General features: G+C 36.3%; 1 protein-coding gene across 1 annotated transcript in view; it reads right to left on the reverse strand.

Annotated features, from left to right (window-relative positions):
- The window catches only part of SMURF2 (SMAD specific E3 ubiquitin protein ligase 2), a 152,153-nt gene extending 125,146 nt beyond the window's left edge, over positions 1-27,007 (reverse strand). The window contains exon 1 of the mRNA XM_077163594.1: positions 26,907-27,007. Coding sequence (XP_077019709.1) covers positions 26,907-26,958 — 52 coding nt within the window. The 5' untranslated portion in view covers positions 26,959-27,007. The remainder of the gene's footprint in view (positions 1-26,906) is intronic.
- Positions 27,008-27,390: the final 383 nt, after the last annotated feature.

The following is a 27,390-nucleotide window of genomic DNA, read 5'->3' on the forward strand; positions in this document are numbered from 1 at the left end:
TCACGTCTCCATGAAGACAATCCAATTAAAATTTTCCAACATACGCTACTGAATCAGGATTAAAAGAAATGCCTGCACTCACAAGGTTGGATCAGGATTAAAACATGGCTTTTCTGGGGTACATAACAGACACAAACCAGCACAGGCAGCTACCAAGAAATTAGCCAAAAAAGACTGAGGAGTTTTGTACTCTCCATATAAAGTCACTATAAAAACAGAAAATGCAAATTAACAGACTGATAAAAACTGTCCCTCAAAAATGTAAACACAATGAAAACTAAACTCCAAGGTGACTTAAATATCCTCAAAAAAGTATTTGGAAATAAAAAAAAAAAAACTAGAAACTAAAATAGAAGAAAAAGAGATGGAAAGGAAGAAAGAGGATGAGGAGGAAAGAAAAATTAGAACAAGAAGAGGAGGAGGAGGAGAAAGGCATCAATAATTGGAACTTTAAAAAAAAAATTAAAGAAAACAAAACCAACACAGAAATGAAAAATAAATTACAGGGTGTCAAAAAAAAAATTATAAGATGTCCACTGAAGAACAGACTCAAATGAAAATCTAGTTAGGGTCAGTGAAGAAAATCAGGAAGACAACCAAGAAAATGAAAATGTGAAAAGGGTCAGAGAGAAAGTGGTCAAAATGGAAAGAAGGTAAAGAAGGTCAAAATATATAGAACTGGGAGTCTCTAAGGAAGAAATACAACAGAAGAGACTTTTAAATTATATTCCAAGTATATAAACCTACGCATTATAAAGGCCAATCATATAGCTAGGAAATCTGGCAGAAAACAAACTTTGAGGCATATCCTAGTAAAATTAAACTCTAAAGACAAAGAAACTCCCAGGGCTTCCAGGCAAGAAGATCAAACTATTCATAAGGGTTAAGAAAATAGGCTGGTATTTGAACATCTTAAGAACCAGATATAGCCAGGCAATTGTGGAGAAAAAATTCAAGAAAAAGTACAAGCCAAGAATTTTAGATCCAGCAAAGCTATCATTCAAATATCAACGGTATTTTAAAAGAAGAGGAAGAGAAAGTAAAAAAACAATTCTGCATGTGCAAAAATTCAAGGAATACTCTACTCTGGGGTCCTTCTTGAGAAGTCTACTCGAGGATGAGCCTCATCCAAGCAAGAAATTACTGAGGCAACTTCAGCAAAGAGACTAGCAGTGAACATTTATTATATTTAATTATGAACTACAAATAGAATAGAGGGAGGGGCATGGTAAAATAATAGTTTGAAATGTGATATGTATTAATAAAGTAGAAAGAATGCAATTTTAAAAACTGGGAGTAAAGGGGAAAAGGATGACTAGAATAGAATCACTGATGGTTATATAGATAAAAGGCTGGAGGCAAAGGATGTCATTTAAAACTAACAGGCTATATGGTTAAAGGTTAAGAAAAACAACTGCAACGCTGTAAAAGGAATAAAATACAAATAAAACAACTAGAATAAAAAATACAAATCTTCACCAAAAGAAGCTTTCAAAAACAGCAAAGATTCACCACACAGAGTAACTATAACAAAATAACCCAATAATTGCAAAATAAAATGACAGGGCGGGCCGCGGTGGCTCAGCGGGCAAAGTGCTTGCCTGCTATGCCGGAGGACCTCGGTTCGATTCCCGGCCCCAGCCCATGTAACAAAAAAACGGAGAAACAGAATACAATAAAACAAGAAAATGTTTAAAGATGTTTCCCTTTCTTCCTTCCTTCCTTCCTTCTATCCTTCCTTCCTTCTCTCTGTCTTTCCTTTAAAAAAAAAAAAAAAAAAAAAAATAAAATAAAATGACAGTTGAGATCAAACACATAAGTCATATTAACAACTGTGAATGGGCTTAACTGCCCATAGGAAAAAGATTTTCAAATTGGCTCATAAATCAAAACCTAACTCTATGCTACATACAAGATAGACACCTTTAAGCACGTTGTTTCAAGAAGTCTAACAGTAAAGGAATGGGCATGAATATACCCAGCAAATGGAAAACACAAGAAAGCAAGAATTGTGATTTTGATGTCAAAGTCAAATTCAGAACAAAAAGCTTTAAATGTTACAAAGAAATACCCTTTATAATGCTAAAAATCACAATTCAAAAAGATGATATAACAGTAATGAATATCTATCCTTACTTACATAAAGCAGAATACAAGGGATACATGGAGAAATAGAAATTAACAGACTTTAATATACCACTCTCAGTACAAGGCATATCAAGTGATCAAAATATAAAGATACAGAAGACCTAAACAACATATTTAAAAGGTTGATCTTATTATATACATGTGTGTACGTACACATGCCTTGATAACAGAAAATATACCTTCTTTTCAAACACACATAGAACCATCACAGAAATCGATAAATTAAAAGTCCCCCTAACAGGGTGGCCCACAGTGGCTCAGCAGGTAAGAATGCTTGCCTGCCAAGCCCGAGGACCCGGGTTTGATTCCCAGTGCCTGTCCATGTTAAAAGTCCCCCTAATAAAAAATAAAAATAAAAAAATCCAATGGTCAGTTCCATAAAGTAGAAAAATTACAAACACATGATCACATTGAAATGTGATGAATGAAATGAGGTCCCTTGTTCTTGGTTAGGATGTCTCAACATCATCAAAATTTATCTGTTAATTTATGTATTTAAATGAAATCTCAGCAATCTTCTTATGGAGCTAGAAAAACTGATACTTCATATAAAAACAAGAATAGCTAGAACAGCAGAGAAAAGAATGAGCTATGAAGGAGGACTAGCCCTAACAGACACTAAAACTATCAGCTACAGCATCTATAACTAAAACTACTACTATATCAACAGACATGGAAATTGATGTGCCAGTATCTAATTGATACAAGAGACAGACTGATACATTAGAATACAAAAATCTAGAAATAAACCCAATTTTGTCACTATTCTCCCTTTAAATAGTGATATACATCCTTTTACACCACAAATACCATTGAAACCTTTTTTATACCACTGAAGCATCACTTGTCTACACAAGTTTTACTACTGCATCTACTAAGTACTCTCCAGAAGGGCAGAGACTACCTTCATCATTCATCTTTCCATCCATCCATATAGATCTCAAGGAGCTAATTCAAAGCAAGCAGAAGAATGGATGAATGCACATCCACAAGAAGTACGGATAATTATCTATTAATTAACTCAGAAATAACTGTAAATTCAAGATATTCAGAGTTGTTCCAAACTTAATGGTGAATAACATGTAAAAGCTTTTGTCAAGGAAGTGTAGTGACATTGTAAAGTAACTTTCAAAAATGATTTTCAACTTGATCTGTTTGACACTAGATGATGTTTTCTCTCCTAAATACATAAGACTCATTTGTGTTTTAGTCCTAAAATGAGGCAGACAACTTTGATGGTTTTTGAAAGTAAAAGAAAAACTCTGAATCGCCAAATATAGTAACAGCAATAATGTCCAATCCATTAAGAAAAAAAAAAAAATAGAGCAGGGCAACTCCTTTTGGCTTCTTTAGGTATACTTTCAAATACACCTAATCATCATCCGAGGGTACTGTCCTTAGCTTTAGGGTTTTGTTCTGTCCTTGCTGTTTAATTTTAAACTTTTTATCTTGAAATACTTTCAAACTTATTGGAATTACAAAAATAATAAAAATTCCATACAGAGAACTCCAATGTACCCCTATTCCCCAGATACCCATATACAATTTTAACATTTTCAAATATAGGTTGTATATATCATGTACCATAAACACAATACTGCCATGTACATTTCCTAAGAACAAGGGTATTCACTTATGTATCCATCTTAAATGCAGTTATCAAATTCAAAATTTAACATTGATATTATACTTCACCATCTATATTTTGATTTTTTTCAAATGTCCCAATAACACCCTTTTGAACCTTCTCTCTTCCCTTTTTAGATCCCATTCAGGATTATGTATTGCCTTTAAATGGCACTGTCTCTTTGGTTGCTCTTTTTTTTTTTTTTTTCCTAATTGTAGGAACAAACATCCAACATTAACTTTCCCATCTCAACCACTCCCAAGCATGCCATTCAGTGAGATTAATCACATTCACTACATTGGGAGCCCTCACCACCTTCCATTACTAAAACATTCCCATTTCCCCAAACAGAAAGAAACACCACACCCATTTTGCATTAACTCCTCATTTCCTTCCCCTCACCTGTAGCAAACAGTACTCTCATTTCAGTCTCTTAAGAGCTTCTTAGCCTTAAGTTTTATGTCATTTGTGACTTTATCTCTTCCTTTATGGTCCTTATTTTTTTTTTTACTTGACTTATTATACTACTTAAGATATTCAGTTGTTTGGTTTCCTACTGTTGCCAAAATGCAACATACCAGAAATGGATTAGCTTTTATGATGGGGATTTATTAGTTTACCAATATCACAATTCTAAGTCTATAAAAATGTCCAAATTGGGTGGACCACGGTGGTTCTGTGGCAGAGTTCTCACCTGCCATGCTGGAGACCCAGGTTCGAGTCCTGGAGCCTCTCCATGCAAAAAAGAAAAAAAAGAAAAAAAAATGTCCAAATTAAAGTATCAACAAAAGGATACCTTCACTCAAGGCTGATCATGTCCAGGGTTTCACACATGGTGACGTCCGCTGCCCCTTTTCTCTTAGGTTGATTTCAAAATGGCTCTCTCAGCTCCTTCCCCACTGGCACAGCAGGCTGGCTCCCCAAGGGAATGAGAAACCACATTCTGCCACCGCAACCAGCCACTCTGCAAGATGCCACAAATATCCACCCTACTGCGCAGAGACTAGCCACCTTCCCAGAAGCAGAGAATAGGTACCCGCCTTGCCCCCAGACACTGAGAATAGCTATCTGACAGGCAAGGAATAGCCGTCTGTCATTTTTATTATAACCCTTCTAGTGGGTGTGAATGGTACATCATTGATTTGCTTTTCTCTAATGACTAACAATTTTGAGCATTTTAAAAATGTGCTTATTGGCCTTGGTATATCTTCTTTGGAGAAAACTCTATGCAAGCCCTTTGCCTATATTTTAATGGTATTATGTGTCTTTTATTGTTGAGTTTTAAGAGTTCTTTATATGTCCTGCATTTGTATATTCCTAACAATACTACAGTGTCTTAGTTAACCTACCTCTATCATAATCTTAAAATTGGGTAGAGTCCAATACTAGTGGTCAATAAGACGGTGGGGAAAGGATATTTCAGATTTTTTTTCTAGAGTAAATGCAAACGTTCAAAAATGATCATGGTGATGAATATACAACTATGTGATGATACCAAGAACCACTAATTGTACACTTTGGATGGATTGTATGGCGTGTGACTACATCTCAATTAAAAAATGAGGGAGAGATTAAAATCCACTCAGACAAACAAAAGCTGACAGAATTTGTCAACAAGAAACCTGCCTTACAAAAATTACTAAAGGAAGTTTTGCCCACTAAATAAGGAAAAAAAAAAAAAAAAAGGACATAGAAGAGGGAGGTCTGGAGGAGGGCACAGAATTGAAGAATATCAGTAAGGGTAACTTAAAGGATAAACAGAGAGAGTGGGAAAAGAATATATAGCTCTTACAAATAAAAACTAAAAGGATAAGATGGTAGATTCAAGAACTGCCTTTATAGTAATAACTTTTAACAATAATAGACTAAACTCACCAATGAAAAGATATCAGTCTGCAGAATGGATTTAAAAATATGATCCATCTATATGCCGCTCACAAGAGACTCATTTAGACCCAAGGATATAAACAGATTGAAAATAAAAGGATGGAAAAAGATCTTCTATGCAAGCTGTAACCAAAAGAAAGAAGCAATTATACTAATACCAGATAAAACAGACTTTAAATGTAAAGATATTAAATGGACACGGAAGGACACTAAATAATAAAAGGGACAATTCACTAAGAAGAAATAATAATTATAAAAGTTTACGCTCTCAATCAAGGATCTCCAAAGCACAAGAGCAAAACATTTGCAAAACTTAAGGGAGCAACAGACATTTCAACAATGGTGTGAGACTTCAATATACCACTCTCTTCTATAGACAAAACAACCAGACAGAGATCACCAAGGAAATAGAGAACTTAACCAATGTGATAAATGAATTGAACTTGACAGACATATATAGATCACTATACCTCCAAACACCAGGATATACATTCTTCTGTAATGGAACGTTTTCCAGAATAGATCATATCCTGGGACACAAAACAAGTCATTATAAATTTAATATAATTGAAATTATTCAAAGCACTTTCTCTGACCACAATGGAATGAAGTTGAAAATTAATAACCACCAAAGAACTAGAACTCTCACAAATTCATGGAGACTAAACAATACATTCTTAATCAGTGGGTCAAAGATCTAGAAATGCTAGAGAAATAGGTAAATATCTGGAAACAAATAAAAATGAGAATACAACATATCAGAATTCATGAGATACAGCAAAGACAGTACTGACAGGGAAATTCATTGCCCTAAACAACTATACTTTAAAAAAAAAACAAAGAAAGAGTAAAACTTGAGGGCTTAACAGCTCACCTGAGGGAACTAGAGAAAGAACAGCAAACTAACTCCAAAGCAAATAAAAAAAGAAATTATAAAGATTAAAGAGCAATAAATGAACTAAAGAACAACAACAAAAAAGGAGGCAACAAAACAAAAGCTGATTCTCTGACAAAATCAATAAAATCGATACACCCCTAGCTAGGCTGACAAAGATAGAGAGAATACACATCACACACACAAAAACAAAATAAGAAATGAGGAGGGGGGTTGTTATCATCGATCTTAAAGAAATTTTAAAAATCATAAAAGCATACCATGTACAACTATATGCAACAAACTAGACAACTTACATGAAATGGACAAATTCCTAGCAACACACAAACTTCCTATACTGGCTAGAGAGGAAACAGAAGTTTTCAATAAACCAATTACAAGTAGAGATTCAGTCAGTCATCAAAAATCTTCCTAGAAAGAAAAGCCCAGGGCCAAACGGCTTCACAGGGTAACTTTAGCAAACATTCCAAAAAGAACTAATACAAATCCTATTCAAGCTCATCCAAAAATTGAGGAAAAAAGGAACGCCACCCAACTCATTTTATGACACTAACATCACTCTAATACCAAAACTGAATAAAGAGACTATAAAAGAAAGGAAAACTACAGGCCAATCTCCCTAATGAACATAGATGCAAAAGTTCTCAAGAAAATACTAGCAAATGGAATCCAATTATACTTTAGAAGAATTATACATCAAGACCAAGTGGGGTTTATATCAGAAATACAAGGCTGTCTCAACACAAGCAAATCAATCAACGTAATAAAGCACATTAACAAATAGGGGGGAAAAAATCACATGATCATTCCAATTGGTGCTGAAAAAGCATTCAACAAAATCCAGTATCCTTTTCTGATAAAACACCTCAAAAGGAAAGAATTGAAGGCAACTTTCTCAATATCATAAAGGGCATATATAAAAAACCCATAGCCAGCATTATACTTAATTGTAAGAGACTGAAAACACTCCCCCTAAGATCAGCAATGAGAGAAGGATACCCACTGTCACCACTATTGTTTAACATCATACTAGAAATCCTAACTGGAGTGATTAGACAGGGGAAAGAAATAAAAGGCATCCCTGAAAATGCAGAGCTGTGTTCCAGTAGCCATGTTTCTTAAAGATGATTGTATAATGATATAGCTTTCGCAATGTGACTGTGTGATTGTGAAAACCTTGTGTCTGATGCTCCTTTTATCTACAGTATGGACAGATGATAAAACATGGATTAAAAATAAATAATAAGGGGAACAAATGTTAAAATAAATTTAGTAGATCAAAATGCTAGCGATCAATGAAAGGGAGTGATAAAGGGTACAGAAAAAAACAGGAAACAAAGGCTAAAATATATCGGGTAGATGGAAATACTAGCAATCAATGAGAGGGAGGGGTAAGGGATATGGAATGTATGAGTTTTTTTTCTTTTTTCTTTTTATTTCTTTTTCTGAATTGAAGCAAATGTTCTAAGAAATGATCGTGGTGATGAACATACAACTATGTGATGATATTGTGAGCTACTGATTATACACCAAGAACAGAATGATCATATGGTAAGAATATTCGTGTTTGTATGTTGCTGTTTTAAAAAAATTTTTAATTAAAAAAAAAGAAATAAAAGGCAACCAAGTAGCAAAAGAAGTAAAGCTTATTATTTGCAGATGACATGATCCTATATTTAGAAAACCCCAAGAAATCTACAACAAAGTTACTCAAACTAATATATTCAGCAAAGTGGCAGGATACAAAATTAAGGTACAAAAGTCAGTAATGCTCCTATACACAAGCAATAATTTATCTGAGGTGACAATTAAGGAAAAAATTTAATTTGAAATAGCAACCAAAAGAATCAGGTATCGAGAAATAAGCCTAACCAGGGAAATTAAGGACTTGTACAGAAAAAATTACAAATATTGCTAAAAGATATTAAAAATGACCTAAATAGATGGGAAGATATTCCATGCTCACGGATAGAAAGGTTGAATGTCATTAAGATGCCAATTCAGTACCCTCTCAATCACTGGGGAGTCCCAAAAAAAATCTTGAGGCTTGCTCTTTTGAAACTTATTTCTGTAGGGGAGAAACTAAGGCCCATAACAAGGCCTAAGAGTTGCTTCCAGGAAGCCTTTGTTGCTCAGATGCGGCCTCTCTCTAAGCCGAACTCTGCAAGCAGCTGCCCTCACCCCTACATGGTACAAGCCATTCAGAGGTGAAAATCTCCCTGACAACATGAGGCATGACTCCTGAGGGTGAGTCTGGCCCTAGCACCATGGGATCAACAATGCCTTCCTGACCAAAAGGGGAAAAGTAATATACTAAAATAAGACAGCATTGGCCAAGACAAATCAAATGGTGTCAAGAGGCTACTATGGAGACTACTCTTATGCAAGTTTTGGTTAGTGTTAATTGCCATGATTTGCTAAATCCCAATCAACATCACTCCTGTTGACTCTTAAGAACACCTAGGGCTCAAAGAGATCCTATAAAGATTTTGTGCATTAGGTTTACCTTCCTAGAATATATAATTCCAGGACAGTTCACAGGACTATCAGATAAATCCTGAAACTCAGGGGGACCAGCCTCTCTGAGATTATCAATTAATTTCATCCTCCTATTCTTTAATGCAAACACCCCCTATGATGGTCAGGTTCATGTGTCAACTTGGCCAGGTGGTGGTGACCAGTCATCTGGTTAGGTAAGCACTGGCCCATCTGTTGCTATGAGGATGTTTCATGGACTTAAATCATGATTTTATCTGCTGCACCCACAGCTGACTGCATTTGTAATCAGCTGAGAGGAGTGTCTTCTGCAATCAGTGCTGCTTAATCTAATCACCAGAAGGCTTTTAAGGAGAATTCAGAAGAGACAGTCAACTCTTTCTGCTTCAGTAGGCGAGCCTCTGCTGTGGAGTTCTTACAGACTCTTCATCAAAGTCTCCAGTTTCACAGCCTGCCCTACGGGTTTTGGACTCTTCCATTCCCACAGTATTCCAGCTAGCCTCTCCTGAGGGTTCACTGAGGACCTTCATAGGAGTTACCAGCTTGCGGCCTGCCCCACAGACCTTGGACTCTACATTTCCATGATTACATGAGACACTTTTATAAATTTTATATCTGCAGATATCTCCTGCTGATTCTGTTTCTCTAGAGAACCCTAGCTAATACACCTCTCTCAACACGGAAAAATCAGAATGGGCATTGCTCAAAGATCCCTATAGATTTGGAGAAGGATCTAAAGAAAAGGAAGAGATATAACAGAGAATATAGAATTTAATACATGAGTATGGTTGCTGAATCACTATATTAATATTCCTTCTAGACTCCAGTGTTTTGGAGCAGCTAAAAGGAAAAATCTGAAACGGTGGATCAGTAGCCCAAGACAAACTCTGGGGACTTGTTGAAGTGTGCTCTGACAATCACTGCTTTTTTTCTTTGCTTTCTATCTATGTTATATTTTATAATTAAAATTTTTTTTAAAATAACCATAATGAATTAAACTGCATCAAATATGTTACAGCTTATAAATTCATAGAAGTTGAATTTTTTCCTTTTTTTTTCCCCTTTGAAGGATGCTTGGAAACCAACTCATTACTCTGAAACTTGTAAATAATCTACTATTTCTGTGCAAATTTTACTTCAGAGTAACTAAATAATTGTGAGGAAAAGTTTCTCTTTAGAAGTATATAAGCTAATAAATGAACACCATTTTCAAATCCCTGAATAAAGTAATGGATCTAGGCAAAGATCAATGATCACCACTATCACTAAAATAGAAATAAGCAGACATTATATTCTAAGGAAGTACATCATTAAGTATTTTTATCAAAAAAAAATTGAACCAAAATTAGATTAAGCCTCTAAGTACCTATTTACAGGAAACATAAGGTACTGAAGAACACAAAATGAAGTCAGCAAAATCCAGAAAGTAGAAAACTCCATATGACCCTGTTTCTATAACAAATAAATTCAAAGATAAAGAAGTTAAAGAGAAAGAACAAACAGGAACCTGTATCAATTTAAGAAACATATCAACCAAATAAAATGTGTAGACCTCTTTTGATTTCTGACTAGCACCAATTTTTTTTTTAATTGGAAATAAATTTCTTAATGAGATGGATGGAGTTTTCTTATTTTCAACTAGGTCATGTACCTATGACTAAATAAATAACACATATTGCTGGAATGAGTCAGTGTTTAGCATAAATTCTATTCCTATTTTTCATTTTATAAAGATAAGTAATGAGAAAATTATTCATATAAGTAGATGGGAATGAAAGTTTGTTTTTAACAGCAATGCCATTAAATATCCATGGTTGGTCTTTCATTTCACCCAATTACTTACTCATTGCCTGTACCACAAACTAACAATAATATTTGATTATTTCATTCATCAAATCTTGTCTCTGCTTATTTACACTGCAAATTCCCCAAACACCAAGGGCAGGGTCCTAAACTCTTCTAGAAATCCCAGGGCCTCCCTCAGCATGAGGTGTATAAGTCTCTAAGCAAATGTTCACTGAATGAATATGTCAATATGAACATATTTTATCACCATTCTAAGTCCGTTTTCTGGTTACAGAACAGTAACTTAAGAGTTTAACTCAATTGGAAATCAGAAGAAACTTGATATAATATCACCAAGCCCATTTTAAAGTAATAAAAAAGACTGGTTTCTTCCCTATGCTTAAAAAAAATTAGAAACAACTAGGAAATAAGAAACTAAAAATACAAGGATTCAAATTTTATTACAAAAGATATTTATCCTCATAACTAAAAAAGTGGAATAGTTATACCACTTGTTTACTTCAAAAATTCTATTAGTATTCTTTAAAAGATATAAGGAGAAAAATCTATCACATAAAAGGTGCTTGTTTCTTTTTCACTGATTTAGAATTCCTATAAAAACAGGATCTGAAGAGTAATTAAAAGAGATAATAAATTAGAAAGCACTTTAAAATTCTGGAGCTCTGGGGAAAGAATTAAGCAATCTTACTAAAATTGACCATCCATCCATATATGTGAATTTTCTTATGTGACACTCCAAAAACAGATTTTTCCCCTCAGTGCATATCAGAATGATTTTTACTTTGCTAAAAAGCAATAAGAGCATTTATTTGCAGAACATGGTAAGAGTTCTATTCATCAAGATTAACAAGTGAATTCTTTAGTCCTATAGCTTTATTTTGAATGCAACAAATGCCATTTTATTTTTCTTAAATTAAAAAATATTTTTCGGCACTTCTGGGTCAAGATAGCGGCTTAACAACGTGCACGTTTTAGTTCGTCCTCCAGAACAACTACTAAATAACTAGAAACAGTACAGAACAGCTCCTGGGGCCACATCAGTGACCAGACACACAGCGTACCCCAGTCTGGACCACCTGGACCGGCTGTGAGCACCCCCCAGAACCGTGAGTTTCCAAAGCTGCGGCGGCCAGCGCCCCTCTCCCACAGGCCGCTTCCCAGAAGGGAAAGGAAAGGACTTTACCAGCAGCAGGGACTGGGCACAATCAAACGCCAATTGTGGAACTAATTAACAAATTCTGACTACTAAAAATAGGCCCCCAGCTTAGGTGAACCTGATCAAAGCAGAGGTTGCTCATTTTTGCCCCGGCGCCAAGGGGGCAGGACTGACAGAAAAAGGGGGAAAAAAAAAATAAGGAAACAGGTTTTTGTGGCTGTGTATCTACAGAGGCTTGACTGCCTCTGGATACAGCAGCAGGCCTTTTCAGGCTGCAACTGCCCCAGGCATAGGCAGAAGTGAGCTCTTCTGGGGGCTTGTCTGGAGCCTGTACCTTCCCCAGGAGAGGGGTGAAGCCCAACTCAGGTAGAATCCCTCCCTCAAGGAATTCAGACACCAGAGCTTGGTAATTTGAAGCCATTAAAACCAGCCTACAACCTCTCCTCTGTCTCCACCACACCCCCAGCAGGGAGAGTCTGCCAAAGTTAAAGGTACTGCATCATCTTATGCTGGTGGGACCTGCAGTCAGACAAGCGCCACACACAGGGCAGGATAAGAAAAACAGAGTCCAGAGACTTCACAGGAAAGTCTTTCAACCTGCTGGGTCTCACCCTCAGGGAAAACCGACACAGGTGACTCTTTCCTCCTGATAGGAGGCCAGTTTGGTCTGGGAAAATCTGGCTGGGGTCTATAATATCTAAGTAGACCCTCCTAAGTGTGTGTGGGGGGGGGGAAGGCACCACACAAGCAGGGCAAGAAACAAGAAAACAAGAACTGAAAAAATCTCCTTTGTTAAACAAAACTTAAGTTAAAGGTCCAGATAAAGCTGAACGGAATGTCAAAGAACAGAAAGACAACAAATTCATCCAGCAAGAAAACCCTAGATAAAAGAAGTGAAAGCAATCTCCAGAATAAACTAATTAAGGTAATTAAATGCCTAGACACCAGCAAAAAATAACAAATCATACTAGGAAAATTGAAGATATGGCCCAAAGGAACAAACCAACAATTCAAATGACATACAGGAGCTGAAACAATTAATTCAGAATGTACGAACAGACATGGAAAACCTCATCAAAAACCAAATCAATGAATTGAGGGAGGATATAAAGAAGGCAAGGAAAGAACAAAAAGAAGAAACTGAAAGTCTGAAAAAACAAATCACAGAACTTATGGGAATGAAAGACACAGTAGAAGAGATGAAAAAAAACAATGGAAACCTACAATGGTAGATTTCGAGAGACAGAACGTAGGATTTCTGAACTGGAGGATGGAACATCTGAAATCCGTCAAGAAACAGAAACTACAGGGGAAAAAATGGAAAAATATGAGCAGGGACTCAGGGAATTGAAAGACAATATGAAGCGCACAAATATACGTGTTGTGGGTGTCCCAGAAGGAGAAGAGAAAGGAAAAGGAGGAGAAAAACTAATGGAAGAAATTATCACTGAAAATTTCCCAACTCTTACGAAAGACTTAAAATTACAGATCCAAGAAGGGCAGCGTACCCCAAAGAGAATAGATCCAAATAGACATACTCCAAGACATTTAATAATCAGAATGTCAGAGGTCAAAGAGAAAGAGAGGATCTTGAAAGCAGCAAGAGAAAAGCAATCCATCACATACAAGGGAAGCCCAATAAGACTATGCGCAGATCTCTCAGCAGAAACCATGGAGGCGAGAAGACAGTGGGATAATATATTTAAATTATTAAAAGAGAAAAACTGCCAACCAAGAATTCTATATCCAGCAAAATTGTCCTTCAAAAATGAGGGAGAAATTAAAACATTTTGAGACAAAAAATCACTGAGAGAATTTGTGACCAAGAGACCAGCTCTGCAAGAAATACTAAAGGGAACACTAGAGACAGATACGAAGACAGAAGAGAGAGGTATGGAGAAGAGTGTAGAAAGGAAGACTATGAGTAAAAGTAAAAAGAAGGAAAATTAGATACGACATATAAAATCCAGAAGGCAAAATAGTAGAAGAAAGTACTACCCATGCAGTAATAACACTGAATGTTAATGGATTAAACTCTCCAACCAAAAGACATAGTCTGGCAGAATGGATTAAAAAACAGGACCCATCTATATGCTGTCTCTACTCAAAGGACACGAGGCCAAGAACACAAATGGACATTTACACACCAATGTTTATAGCAGCATTATTAACAATTACCAAGAGATGGAAACAGCCGAAATGTCCATCAACAGACAGCTGACTAAACAAACTGTGACATTTACATAAGATGGAATATTATGCAGCTGTAAGACAGAATAAAGTTATGAAGTATTTAACAGCATGAATGGACCTTAAGGACATTATGCTGAGTGTGATTAGCCAGAAACAAAAGGACAAATACTGTATGGTCTCACTGATAAGAACTGACATGGAATATTTCCTTGGAACAGAGACCATCAGGAGATAGAAATAGGGTGAGATAATGGGTAATTGGAGCTGAAGGGATACAGATTGTGCAACAGGACTGAATATAAAAACTCAGAAATGGACATCACAATACTACCTAACTATAATGTAATTATGTTAAAACACTGAATGAAGCTGCATGTGAGAATGATAGAGGGAGGAGGGCTGGGGACATAAATGAAATCAGAAAGAAAGATAGATGGTAAAGATTGAGATGGTGTAATCTAGGAATGCCTAGAGTGTATAATAATAGTGAAATGTACAATGTACAAATTTTAAAAATGTTTTTGCATGAGGAAGAACAAAGGAATGTCATTATTGCAGGGTGCTGAAAACAGATGATAATTAATACTTTAAAATGTCACCTTATGTGTGAGACTAAAGCAAAAAATGTTTATTTGTTACAAAATTTATATTTTGACTAGAGCATTTCCTAATATAACTCATGTAGATAGTTTGATTGAATGTCATAAGTACTTGGAATCTCAGGTAGGATGTGAGATTTTGTTGGTTTGTCCAGAGTGATGCCCCGATGAATCCCAGAGTGATTTGATCAGTGACTGCAAAAGTATTTGCAAGCCCCCTTCGGGGAATGGTGAGAGTGGGGAGAAATTCAACTTCCCCAAGTTGAATTCTTGATATTCTCACAAGCAGTGTGGACAACCAAAGCTATAGGCTGAGCCCCCAGTCTTGGGGTTTGTTCATATGAAACTTAACCCCACAGAGGATAGGTCAAGTCTACTTAAAATTTAGGCCTAAGAGTCACCCCCAAGAGAGCCTCTTTTGTTGCTCAGATGTGGCCTCTCTCTCCAGCCAACATGATGAGCAGTCTCACCACCCTCCCCCTCTCTGCGTGGGACATGACTCCCAGGGGTGTGGACCTTCCTGGCAACGTGGGACAGAGATCCTGGAATGAGCTGAGACTCAGCATCAAGGGACTGAGAAAAACCCTAGAATGAGCTGAGAATTAACATCAAGGGATTGAGAGAACCTTCTCGACCAAAGGGGGAAGAGTGAAATGAGACTAAGTGTCAATGGCAGAGAGATTCCAAACAGAGTTGAGAGGTTATCCTGAAGGTTATTCTTATGCATTAAGTAGATATCACCTTGTTGTTCAAGATGTAGCGGAGAGGCTGGAGGGAACTGCCTGAAAATGTAGAGCTGTGTTCCAGTAGCCATGTTTCTTGATGATGATTGAACAATGATAAAGCTTTCATAATGAGACTCTGTGAATGTGAAAACCTTGTGTCTGATGTTCCTTTTAGCTACTGTATCAACAGAAGAGTAGAACATATGGAATAAAAATAAATAATAGGGGAACAAATGGTAAAATAAATTTAGTTTGAAATGCTAGTGGTAAATGAAAGCGAGGGGTAAGGTGTATGGTATGTATAATCTTTTTTTTTCTCTGTTATCGTTTTATTTCTTTTTCTGTTGTCTTTTTATTTCTTTTTCTAAATCGATGCAAATGTTCTAAGAAATGATGAATATGCAACTATGTGATGATATTAAGAATTACTGATTGTATATGTAGAATGGAATGATATCTTAATGTTTTGTTAATTTTTTTAATTAAAAAAATATTTTTCCAATCCTCTCTTACAAAATTCCCAATATCCAATTACAAAGAAAAAAGTTTTATCAAACTAATTTATAGTACTAGGGTCATACAGCTCTGAATAACCCATCTAATCAGTCAATAAGTTTTCTTCTTCACTGGAAGAATAAAGTCATATTTAAAGCCAGATGACACAAGATCATACAAAAATAGAAACGCAGCTATTAATCATTAATGTTTGTGATTTTAATGTAAGTAAAAAGAACTTTTGTATCTGTTCATATAACAGGTAGGATATAAAGAGTTTATATAAGACAGCTTATATTAAAGTATTGGAATATCATTAGAACTAGGAGTCACCTTTCATAGTTTTTAATGCTCCAACTCTATTCCAAGTACATTCATTTAGACTTCGGGTTTCAGTTTTCCAGGCACTTATTCATGTTTGACATCTACCTGTGCAGAAATACCCCCATCTACTGGCAAGACGTCAGACATTACAGGCTATTTTTGAAAGTGCCACCAGAGTACCAGGCGATGTATTAACTCATAAAGACCTGAATCCAAACTCCCTATCTCCAATTTCCACTCCAAAAAATACTGAGCCATCCAAACTATTCTCCAAAGTTCTTTTAACTTCTTATCAAATATATATGGGAAAAGGGTAGGAAAAGTACAGTTAATTGTCTACATTTTTGGTTTATTATTTTGTTAAAATTCATAACATAGTGGCTAATTATGTTTTAGTCACTAAATGACTATTTTGATACACTGGTATTTCAAGGTATACAAGAAATTTATGCGTATTTTATGAAACATGAAATCATTTCTATTAGTACCTATACTAATCTTTATTAAGGCTGTATCTGCTTCTATAAACCACAGCATATAATCGATTATATCTAATTTATTTTAAATAATTTTTTGTTAAAAATGTCAAAATACAATTACATAATTCTTAATAACATGATATTTTTTATGTTTCATGTTCATACATTATTTCATTTCCTGTCCAGCAGAATCCTAAGATACATAACAACATAATTTTAAGGATGCATTTCTAACTGAATACACAGACACAGAAAAAATAAGTGATTTGCCTAAAGGCACAAGTCACAGTATCAGAACTAGGATCTGAATCCAAATTTTCTGCCTCCAAGTTCTATATTCTTTCCACAACACCCCAACTGCTTCCCATGAAATTACCATGTATAAAAATCATACATAGAAAATAAGATCTATTTTATGGATGTCTGCTTTGTGACAGCTTCGAGGAATGCATTATGATCCAAAAAATTCTGTTTACATTTTCATAAAACACAGTTTCATCTTTCTTTTGTCTTACAATAGGGGGAAAAACATTATGCAAAATAATACAAGCAAAAAGAATAGTTAACCATAATCCAATTGAGAATTAACACAATTTATATCCATTCTTTATATCCCACCTTTTTCCAAATAAGACCTAAGGGATCCGATAGCTGGTAAAAAGGCAAAACTTGTTAAATCATATTTGTTGCAACCTACTTTCATCAGAAGAGACCAAAAAAATCAAAAGAAAAGTGTTCATATTACAAATTTTGAAAAGAAATAAAGGTTATATCTTGTGGCCAGTCTAAGTTTAGTGTGATTTCTTATATCTCCATTAAGTGCACTATCTAATATAAATTATCAATGCCTGGCATATGTCAAGAACTCGATAAATATTTGTTGACTAAATAAATGAAATAATGGCTCTGAAACATTACAACAGCCTAAATCATTATAAAATCTAAATGAAAACCTCAGTTATGCTTATTAAACTGTTCTTATCAAAATATTTATGAAGAGACATCTAGGAGCGTTATATTTGTATGGTGTGAATGATGGTGATGGTAGCTGTGCTGGTTTGAAACTTATGTATCCCAGAAAGGCATGATCTTCTAATCCAATCTTATGGTTGCAGACCTATTGTGAGTGGGACCTTTTGATTAGGTTGTTTCCATGGAGAGTAGGCCCTCAATTCAAGGTGGGCCTTAATCCTTTTATTGGAGTCCTCTGTGAAGAGAATAAAAGGCAGAAAACAGTTCAGAGCAGAGAGATGAAACCAAATGAAGGACGCAGACAGAAAGAAAATGCCCCAGCAGAAGGCAGAAGGACCTACAGGAGCTGAGAGTCATTTGGAAACCAACCCAGGAGAGAAGGACCTGCAGATGTTGCCATGTGCCTTCCCATGTGACAGAGAAACCCCAGACGCCATCGGCCTTTCTTGAGTGAAGGTATACTCTTGTTGATGCTTTAATTTGGACAGTCTCATGGCCTGAGAACCAATAAATTGTAACCTAATAAATCCCCTTTGTAAAAGCTAAGCATTTCTGATATATTGCCTTCTGGCACCACTAGCAAACCGAATAGTAGCACATCATTGTGCATTAATTAACAGCACTGAATTACATATATGAATATGGTTAAAGGAGAAACTTTAGGTTGTATATATATTACTAAAAAGACAACCAACAACAAAACACCAAGACTGTTTGACACAAAATAGCAAACCCAAATGTAAACTGTGGACTATAGTTAATAGTGCAATTATAATAATATTCCTTCATCAACTGTAACAAAGTTACCACATTAAAGCAAGGTGTTAATAATAATGGGGGGGTGGAATATGGGAATTCTATTTTCTGTAAACCTGTAACTTCTCTGAAAAGAAGGAAAAAAGTTTTAAGTGTTTACAAAATGCTTTTTATCAATGCTTGAAACAAAAACGCTTATTTTAAAGCTGTAGTAATCAACACAGCACAGTATTATAAAGGAGAGATTTACAAAGAGGACAGAACAGAGAACTCAGAAATAGAACTATAATGTATTTGGTCAACTGATTTTCAACCTAGGTACCAAGACAATTTCACATATCCGATCAAGGATAGCATTTTAAAAAAATCTCAAAACTCAAAAAAAAAACCAAGCAACCCAAATTTAAAGCTATGGACAAAAAATTTGAACAGATATCTCACCAGAGTTAAACGGAGGCAAAAAAAAAAACACATGAAAAGACGCTCAACAACATAAGTCATTAAGGAAACGGAAATTAAAGCTACAATGAGACACTTAACACCAATTAGAATATTTTTGCATCTATATTCATAAGAGAGATTGGTCTGCAGTTTTCTCTCTTTTTTTTTTTTTAATATCTTTGTCTGGCTTTGGTATGAGGGTGATGTTGGCTTCGTAGAATGAATTAGGTAGCTTTACCTCCTCTTTAATTTTTTGAAGAGTTTGAGCAGGATTGGTACTAACTCCTTCTTGAATGTTTGGTAGCATTCACATGTGAACCCATCTGGTCCTGGACTTTTCTTTTTGGGAAGCTTCTTAATGATTGATTCAATTTCTTTACTTGTAACTGGTTTGTTGAGGTCGTCTATTTCTTCTTGAGTCAATGTTGGTTGTTCATGCCTTTCTAGGAAGTTGTCCATTTCATCTACATTGTCAAGTTTATTAGCATAAAGTTGTTTATACTATCATTACTTCCATTATTTCTACAAGGTCAGTGGTTATGTCTCTTTTTCCATTTCTGATTTTATTTATTTGCATCCTCTCTCTTCTTTTTGTCAGCCTTACTAAGGGCCCATCAATCTTATTGATTTCTCAGAGAACTAACTTCTGGTTTTGTTGATTTTCTTGATTGTTTTCATGTTCTCAATTTCATTTATTTCTGCTCTAACCTTTATTTTTTTCCTTTTGCTTGCTTTGGGGTCAGTTTGCTGGTCTTTCTCTAGTTCTTCCAAGTGGACAGTTAATTCCTCAATGTTTGCTCTTTCGTCTTTTTTGATATAGGCATTAAGGGCAATAAATTTCCCTCTCAGCACTGCCTTTGCTGTATCCATAAATTTTGATACGTCGTTTTCATTTTCGTTTGCCTCGAGATATTTACTGATTTCTCTTGTAGTTTCTTCCTTGACCCTCTGGTTGTTTAAGAGTGTGCTGTTGAGCCTCCGTATATAAGTGAATTTTCTGGCACTCTGCCTATTATTGATTTCCAACTTCATTCCTTTATGATCTGAGAAAGTGTTTTGTATGATTTCAATCTTTTTAAATTTACTGAGACTTGCTTTGTGACCCAGCATACGCCTATCTTTGAAAATGATCCACGAGCACTTGAGAAAAAGGTATATATCCTGCTGTTTAGCAATTAATGGCTAAAATCAAAGACTGACAAAACCAAGTACTGACAATGACAGAGAGCAACTGGAACTCTCATAGGTTGCTGGTGGAAATGCAAATGGAGATTCCAACTTCGAAAAAAAGTTTGGCAAATTTTTAAAAACTTAAACACATGCTTTCCACATGACCCAACAATTCCATTCCTATTTTTACCCAAGAGAAATGAAAGCATATTCACAAAAAGACGTGTACTCAAATATTCTTAGCAGCGTATTCATAATTTCTAGCCAAAAATTGGAAATGACCCAATGTCCATTGATATTTATGTGTGGATAAGCATACTGGAGTACATTCATATAATATTATACATTCATTTAATATTCCTCAGGATATACACTAAACTACTGATAGACACCATGGATGGATCTGAGGAACATTACTCTAAGTGAGAGAAGACACACCCAAATGACTACATACTGCATGAATCCATACATGAAATTCTAGGAAAGGAGAAACTATACTGACAGGAAACAGCAGTTGCCAAGGACTGAGGATGGAGAGGAGACTATGAAGGAGCACAAGCAAACTTTTTGGGAAGAAAGAAACACCCTTCTTTGTGCAATCATCTATATGATAATTATTACCTATAATGAATTATAATTAAGATTTAAATTTTTAAGCTTTATGTCTTTTATGTCTGCTGTTAATTTTTAGCATGAAACCAAAACAAACTTCAATAATTTTTAGCGGTCAGTGCCTTCAGAAGCTATTCTAAAGCAAACCAACAGGCGGTGCAATGATGGCTCAGTGGCAGAATTCTCACCAGCCATGCCAGAGACCACTGTTCAATTCCCAGAGCCTGCTCATGCCAAAAAAAAAAAAAAATCACCTTTTAAAGCAAACCAATGCAAAATTCCTCACTTCGCTCAACTAATTGTACATTAATGAAAAAACTCAAGAAAAAAAGAGCATTGTTTAATTGAACATTTTAAAAGACCATTTCAACTACCAACACTGATATCGAGAAAACAAGCATCAAATACGACTAGGCTTAGTATTCAGTACAATTGCTGTATAAAAAGATATATAGCCACATTTCATACTATAAGCAATAACAGATTCAAAAATACAATGAAAATGCCACAAATACAAATGAGCTGGAATTAACTTAAAACATAGGAAGAAAATTACAAAATTATCCTGAGCAATTTGGGCAAAATCTTAAATGTAAAAACATAAATGCTCCTACTTGGAAAAACACAGGCTTAACATAACTAGGACAAGATCAAACAAGTCAACAAAAAGGAAAACATAATTAGGAAGCATACATTCAACTTCACAAGAAAATCTTTAAATATTATATGCCATGAGATTAGCAAAGAATTTAAAAAACAATGGCCAATGCTTGTAATAGAATAGTAAAAAAGGAGAATTATTCATTGCCACTCTAAACAGCCACAATCCTTTTAGAAAGCAACCTAGGAAAAAAGGCATCAAAAGCCTTAAAAAGAGCCATACCCAGAAGCACCATTTCTATGAAAATGTAAAAAAAAAAAAAAATCTTTAAAAAAGGACCTATGCACCGAGGTGTTTACAGCAATTATTTATAACTTTCACATAAAATGTGAAAATAAAGTAAATGTTAAAACAAGAAAAAAATAAGAACAATGGTTGCTATACTAGCCTCTTAATAGATTATCCTAAAACCAATCTTACAGCTCCCATCCCAGGCACCCTTCCTACTGCCCACAGATTAACATTGCTAAACAGTGAATATATCAAATCCTGACATCCTTCCATGGTTCCCATCACAAAGAAAAAAAACACTTTGGCAAAATATACCAAAGTCCTAAATGGATTTTGATCCCTGCCTGTATGTCGAGCTGGGCATTAACCATAAATAACTATGAACTACTTATAAACACTCAACTATTCATTCAATAAAATGCCAAAAAACTCTTAATCCACACTAAAACAAGGATTCTGTCTTCATGGAGCATACAATTTAGAAAAACAATAAATGTCCTTCAGTAAATTAGGTCTAGTAGCGTTAAAAGAGTCTAAAGTCAGAGGAGAAAGGGATCAATTCAAATCAGAGAAAAGTTCTAGGGATGAGTTGACCCTTAAAGCACAAGGATTAAAAGAGATGAGGGTAAATCCAAATGCATAAATGTATTTTATTACTTTATTTTCCACACATATTCTAACAGGCTTTAACAGCTTTCTAAAAAACAACTTAGGTTCAAATCAAGGTTCTGACATGTATTCATTAACCTTTCCAAGTCTTAGTGTCCGCTATCTCATAGAGACATTAAGAGATGTAAAAGTAACAATGTAATCTTAATATTGTGTCTGGCACTTAATAAGCACTAATTAACAAGTTAATCGTATGGAAACATACCAAAACCAATAACAACAGTATTTTAAGGGTACAGCACTCTTAGAAAAGGGAAAGTAACAGGAAACATAAATGAAAGTAGAGAGAAAAAATATAAGAACAAAGTTAAATAACCTATTACCACAAAATAAGGGTCATATATAGTACTCTCTACAGACCATGATCTCCTCATACTACATATTACAACAGCACAGTAATTTATATTCATAGTGACACTGAATCATAAAACATTAAGTTCTGTAAAGTATGGTCTATTTGAAAAGAGTAGGACATATTACATCTTTAAAGGACTCATTAAAAATGGCTAAAATAAAAATTTTGTGTTTTAAATGTGACCCTTCAACTACATTGAAAACTGAACTATACAGAATAACGTATTCCTCAACAACGTTACACATAAATGAGATATTAGTATGCTATGATAGTAATAGCTCAACCAACCAGAAAAAAGTAGAATATGTGATTAAACACATACAATCTTTACTAACCAATGAAAATCAAATTAGATGAAGTAACTAGGCAGGTTCAAGTACCTCTAAAGAGAATTAGACTAGAAGAAATTACGTAAGAGAAAAGGAAAGAGCTAAGCCACATTGGCTTCCTCATTTGAAACTATCAAAACAAAATGAATGGGGGACAATCACTAACACCCTAGAATAAATCATTACCGCGTCCTGACACATTCCTTCTTAGAAACGTGAGATACAACCAAATTGAAATTTTTAAAGCCTTTAATCAATAATTCAGTGAAACAATATTAAGACACTAGCGTATCTAAAGCGAAATTTTTAAAATTAATTTTCCTTCAGCTATAAACAAGGTTAACCTCATTACTGCCAAAGATTTTATAAATTAATAACGTGAGGAACAAGATACACAAACACTGAAATTTCAGAAAGGTCTACAATAAATGTTCTGGAGAACTAATCTGTTATTCTCTGTATCTAAGAATTTAAAATAGTAGAAACTAAATTAAACTGCTTTTTTTCCAGCCTTTAGATCTTCTCCTTTCTTTTTAGGTGCATGATCCGGGAATTGGACCCGGGTCTCCTGCATGGAAGGTGCGCATTCTACCACTGAATTATCCCTGCACCCTAGATTTTCATAAACAATAATGGCATAAAAATTATTCCAAAATTTCTACTATAATCAAATATAAATAGTATTTCTTACCCAAGCCCCTGTAATAAAAGCCAGTATCAGATATTCACGTAAGTATAATGCTATACAAATTTTACATTTTATAATCAGTTTGGTCTAGAAATACTAGTTGAAGTCGATAGCTTTACATACAGACCATTTTAATGACCAAGCACTAATAGATCATAAAGAGCAACAGAAGTAGCCTGATGGATCAAATCACATTTTACCACCAATGGCTTGGGGTACCTCAAACCTGGGATTAAATGAGCCCTGCCACCGGTTGTTTGGTGGTAGAATGCTGGCCTGCCATGCTGGAGACCAGGGTTCTATCCCCAGCTCATGGACCCCTCCATCCCATCAAAAAAAAAAAAAAATTAGCCTCCCCACTTTAGAAACAGCAAATACCAAACAGTTCACTAGTTGATTGCAGTTTCAGAAATTATGTGGAAAAATCTAATGTCTACCGTGGCAGAGAGCCCATGGCTCAAATATTTCTTCTCCTTGGTTTATGTGTGTGTGTCACCATCCAAGAATTGTTTACCTTTTAGTAAAGGGACATCTCTACATTAAAGATATAATTGAGTAACTACAGTTCAAAAAGCACCTTGAAATCAAAGGCACTCTATAAATTTAAAATACTAGTTGGTATTAACTTAGAGCAAAGAGCAGTACTTTTAAGCATCTTGTAGCCCCAGATTATTTTAAAGCAAATAAAAATTTATTGTGGGATTTGCCTTTTTTTTTTAAGTGGTTTTTCCTCTATGATGAAACATGGATAAAATGAACTGTTAAACACTTAGTCTAAAGGTATGCCAAACATTTAAGGTCTTACTTAACAAAGAATCAACTACTTTTTTTTTTTTCAAACACAAAACGAAGCCTAGGTTAAATATTTTATTTGGCTTCTCAAGATGGACTGAGAAGTTGGGCACCAGCTCCAGACCAATTCCTGGACGCACATCAAACACAGCCCTGTCATTTATCCAGTCAGTCAAAACAATCTTTTCCATCTAACCCTTTAATGTTTATGTCCTAAAAAGCTTCTAATTGAATGCAGTTCTTGAGATCTGTTTGTTAAAATCTATACCATCTAATTTGTAAATGATGAAAATGAAGGAAATATATATATATATGTATGTTAACTTTCCTGGCAAAACAGAAGAGAATCCACCACATGTAACAAAAGTGAGGAGAACATCTTTTTAAACTTTGTCATATTTTAAGACAAAACCATTAGGAGATAAATACCCACTAGTTTTAAGAAATTAAGAGTACCTCAAAAATTAAGGAGACTAACCAAAGACACTGTGTGCTTAAAATCTAAAAATACAAAATTACTTTCTATAAAATCAGTCCGCAGCTCCCTTCCACCACCCCCTTAATATAAACAAGTACAATCTTGCCTCCTCCTAATAAACTTTACTTGTGAATCTTTATAATGTATCATATACAGTAAGGAAACCACAGAAAAACACTAAGATCTATCTATTCAGATTTAAAACCTCACTTTATCTGCAGAAAATCAAAATCGCTGTTTTCTCCCTCATTTTCATTGTATGAATATACGCTAAAGAAAGGAAAGTAAATAGGCAAGAATCTATTTCTGATGCTTTTTAAAGCATACCTGGAAGTCACAGGTTCTTTCTATAATCACAAGCACAGGATTGACTCCAGACACTGAACAGCAGTAGATAAACTCTAAAGCAACAAAGGTCCCTTATAAAGGTTTCCAGTGACCCCTAAGAAAATAAGGAAACTGAATGGGAGGAAGGAGGGAGATATGCATTCCCCAATCCAGGTTTTCAATTAAGAACCACTCAGTTAATAATGCTTGGTAATTTTCCCTAGGGAAAGTAAAACTGTCATGAAAGTGATGTTATTTTAAAAATTACAGCCAACTATATTTAGGCTACTTTATCAAATACCAAATTCACCACAAGTTAGTTTTTATCTCAAAAGTTCAGCCAGTGGACTGGGATGTGACACACTAGTATTCAACTACAAAATTAGTCCAAATATATCTCAAAGTCTAGTATAAGCAAAGATAAGTAATTTATTCTTACACACACACACATGTCCTGTAAGGAAAACCATCTTTCTCACCACACATGGAAATATAAACGTGGACAACTTATTAATGGGGAATGGTGACCCAGGGTAACCATACTGATTTCAACTACACTTTTCAAACCAAAAAAAATGTTTCCTTAAAAGGGTAACATGTCCCTATAAAAATAGCAAAACTGGCACTGCAAACAAAATATACCTGTAATGTTAAAGTTTTATGCACCTGGACTCACAAACACTTTTTTTTTTTTTAAGAGTAACAACTATCTCACAACCCCTCCCGAAATTCTTTTTGTACTGGCAATCTTCAGAAAAGGGAAGGGGGGTAGAGTGGGTTGAGACAAAGTTCTCTTGAAAGTTTATAGGCGCACATACTTACAAATTTAATTGTTTAAGACATGTTTTTAAAGCAGATCTAGAGTTAGAAATGAGACACAAGTTCCGCGGCCTACAAGGAACAACCCAAAACATGCTAACCTACAATCGAACACTTTCAAAACACAGTGGTCAATGAACCTGAGTCGTCGGATCAGGAAGACACTCGGGGAAAGTCAATCTCAGCCTCCTTCTTCCCAAAACTAGGTTCATTTACCGGCTGCTGTGGCTAGCAGCAGAGAGTAAAGGCATATTCACGCGGGCGTGTTGGTGTACAAGTTAACCAGGGAACGAACGCACACACACGCACACACACACACACACACACACACACACACTCCCGTTAAGCGCTCCATCTTTAAGGAGTGTTTACTGCGCACAGTCAGCGACCGGATTCAATAATCCCCGCCACAGGAGCGCCTCATCCCCTCAACGACCCCACCTGGGGAGCAAGCTAGGAACTACTCCCCCAGACTCAGGGAGAAGTAGGGATCCTCGGCCAAGACTTTTCGACCTCAAATTCGCAAAGAATTCAAACCGACTTACCCCTCCCCTCTACGGAAGACCCCCGGGTCACCCTTGGCTTTCTAAAGAATTTACAATCAAGAGCGAGTGGTTTTTCCGACTACTCTCCCCTGACCTAGGCCTTCCCACGCCTCCGGTCTCCAGCTCCCCGCCGATCGCGACCCTGGCCCTTCCCAAGCCCGCAGGCACCCCCCGTCGGCTCGCCCGCCCCGCGGCTGCCCCGGCCTGGGTCCCGCCGCCCGCCTCCCTCACCTGTCAGGCGCAGCTTGACGGGCCCGTTCCTCCGGCCTCCGGGGTTAGACATGTCCCCGGCGGCGGGGGTGGCGGCGGGGTTGCGGGCGCGGGGGCCGGGGCCGGCGGCGGGCGGGGCGGAGGCGACGGCGAGGCGCGGCGGAGTCACCACAGCGGCCGGGGCTGGGGCCCGAGCTGCCGGCGCCGCGGCCGCCGCGGCCGGAGGGTCCCGGATGTGCCGAGCGTCGTCGCCATGAGCCGCGGAGGGAGCGGGACGCCGAGCTCCCCCCTCCTCCCACTTCTCCTTCCTCTGCCCGGGCAGCACAACAAAGCAGCAGCCGCGGCCGGCCGCGCCGCTTCTGCCAGCGCCTCCAAGCAGCCGCCTCTGGCCTCTTCCACCTTTCGGCTCGGCGAGGCCCAGGATCCGACGCGGATGGTCGGCTGAGGCGGGCGGTGCTCGGTGGCGGCGGAGCAGAGTTTCGGGGCTCAGGCGCTTCCTCCTCCA

The sequence above is a fragment of the Tamandua tetradactyla genome, chromosome 6, assembly GCF_023851605.1.
Source record: "Tamandua tetradactyla isolate mTamTet1 chromosome 6, mTamTet1.pri, whole genome shotgun sequence".
Lineage (NCBI taxonomy): Eukaryota > Metazoa > Chordata > Mammalia > Pilosa > Myrmecophagidae > Tamandua > Tamandua tetradactyla.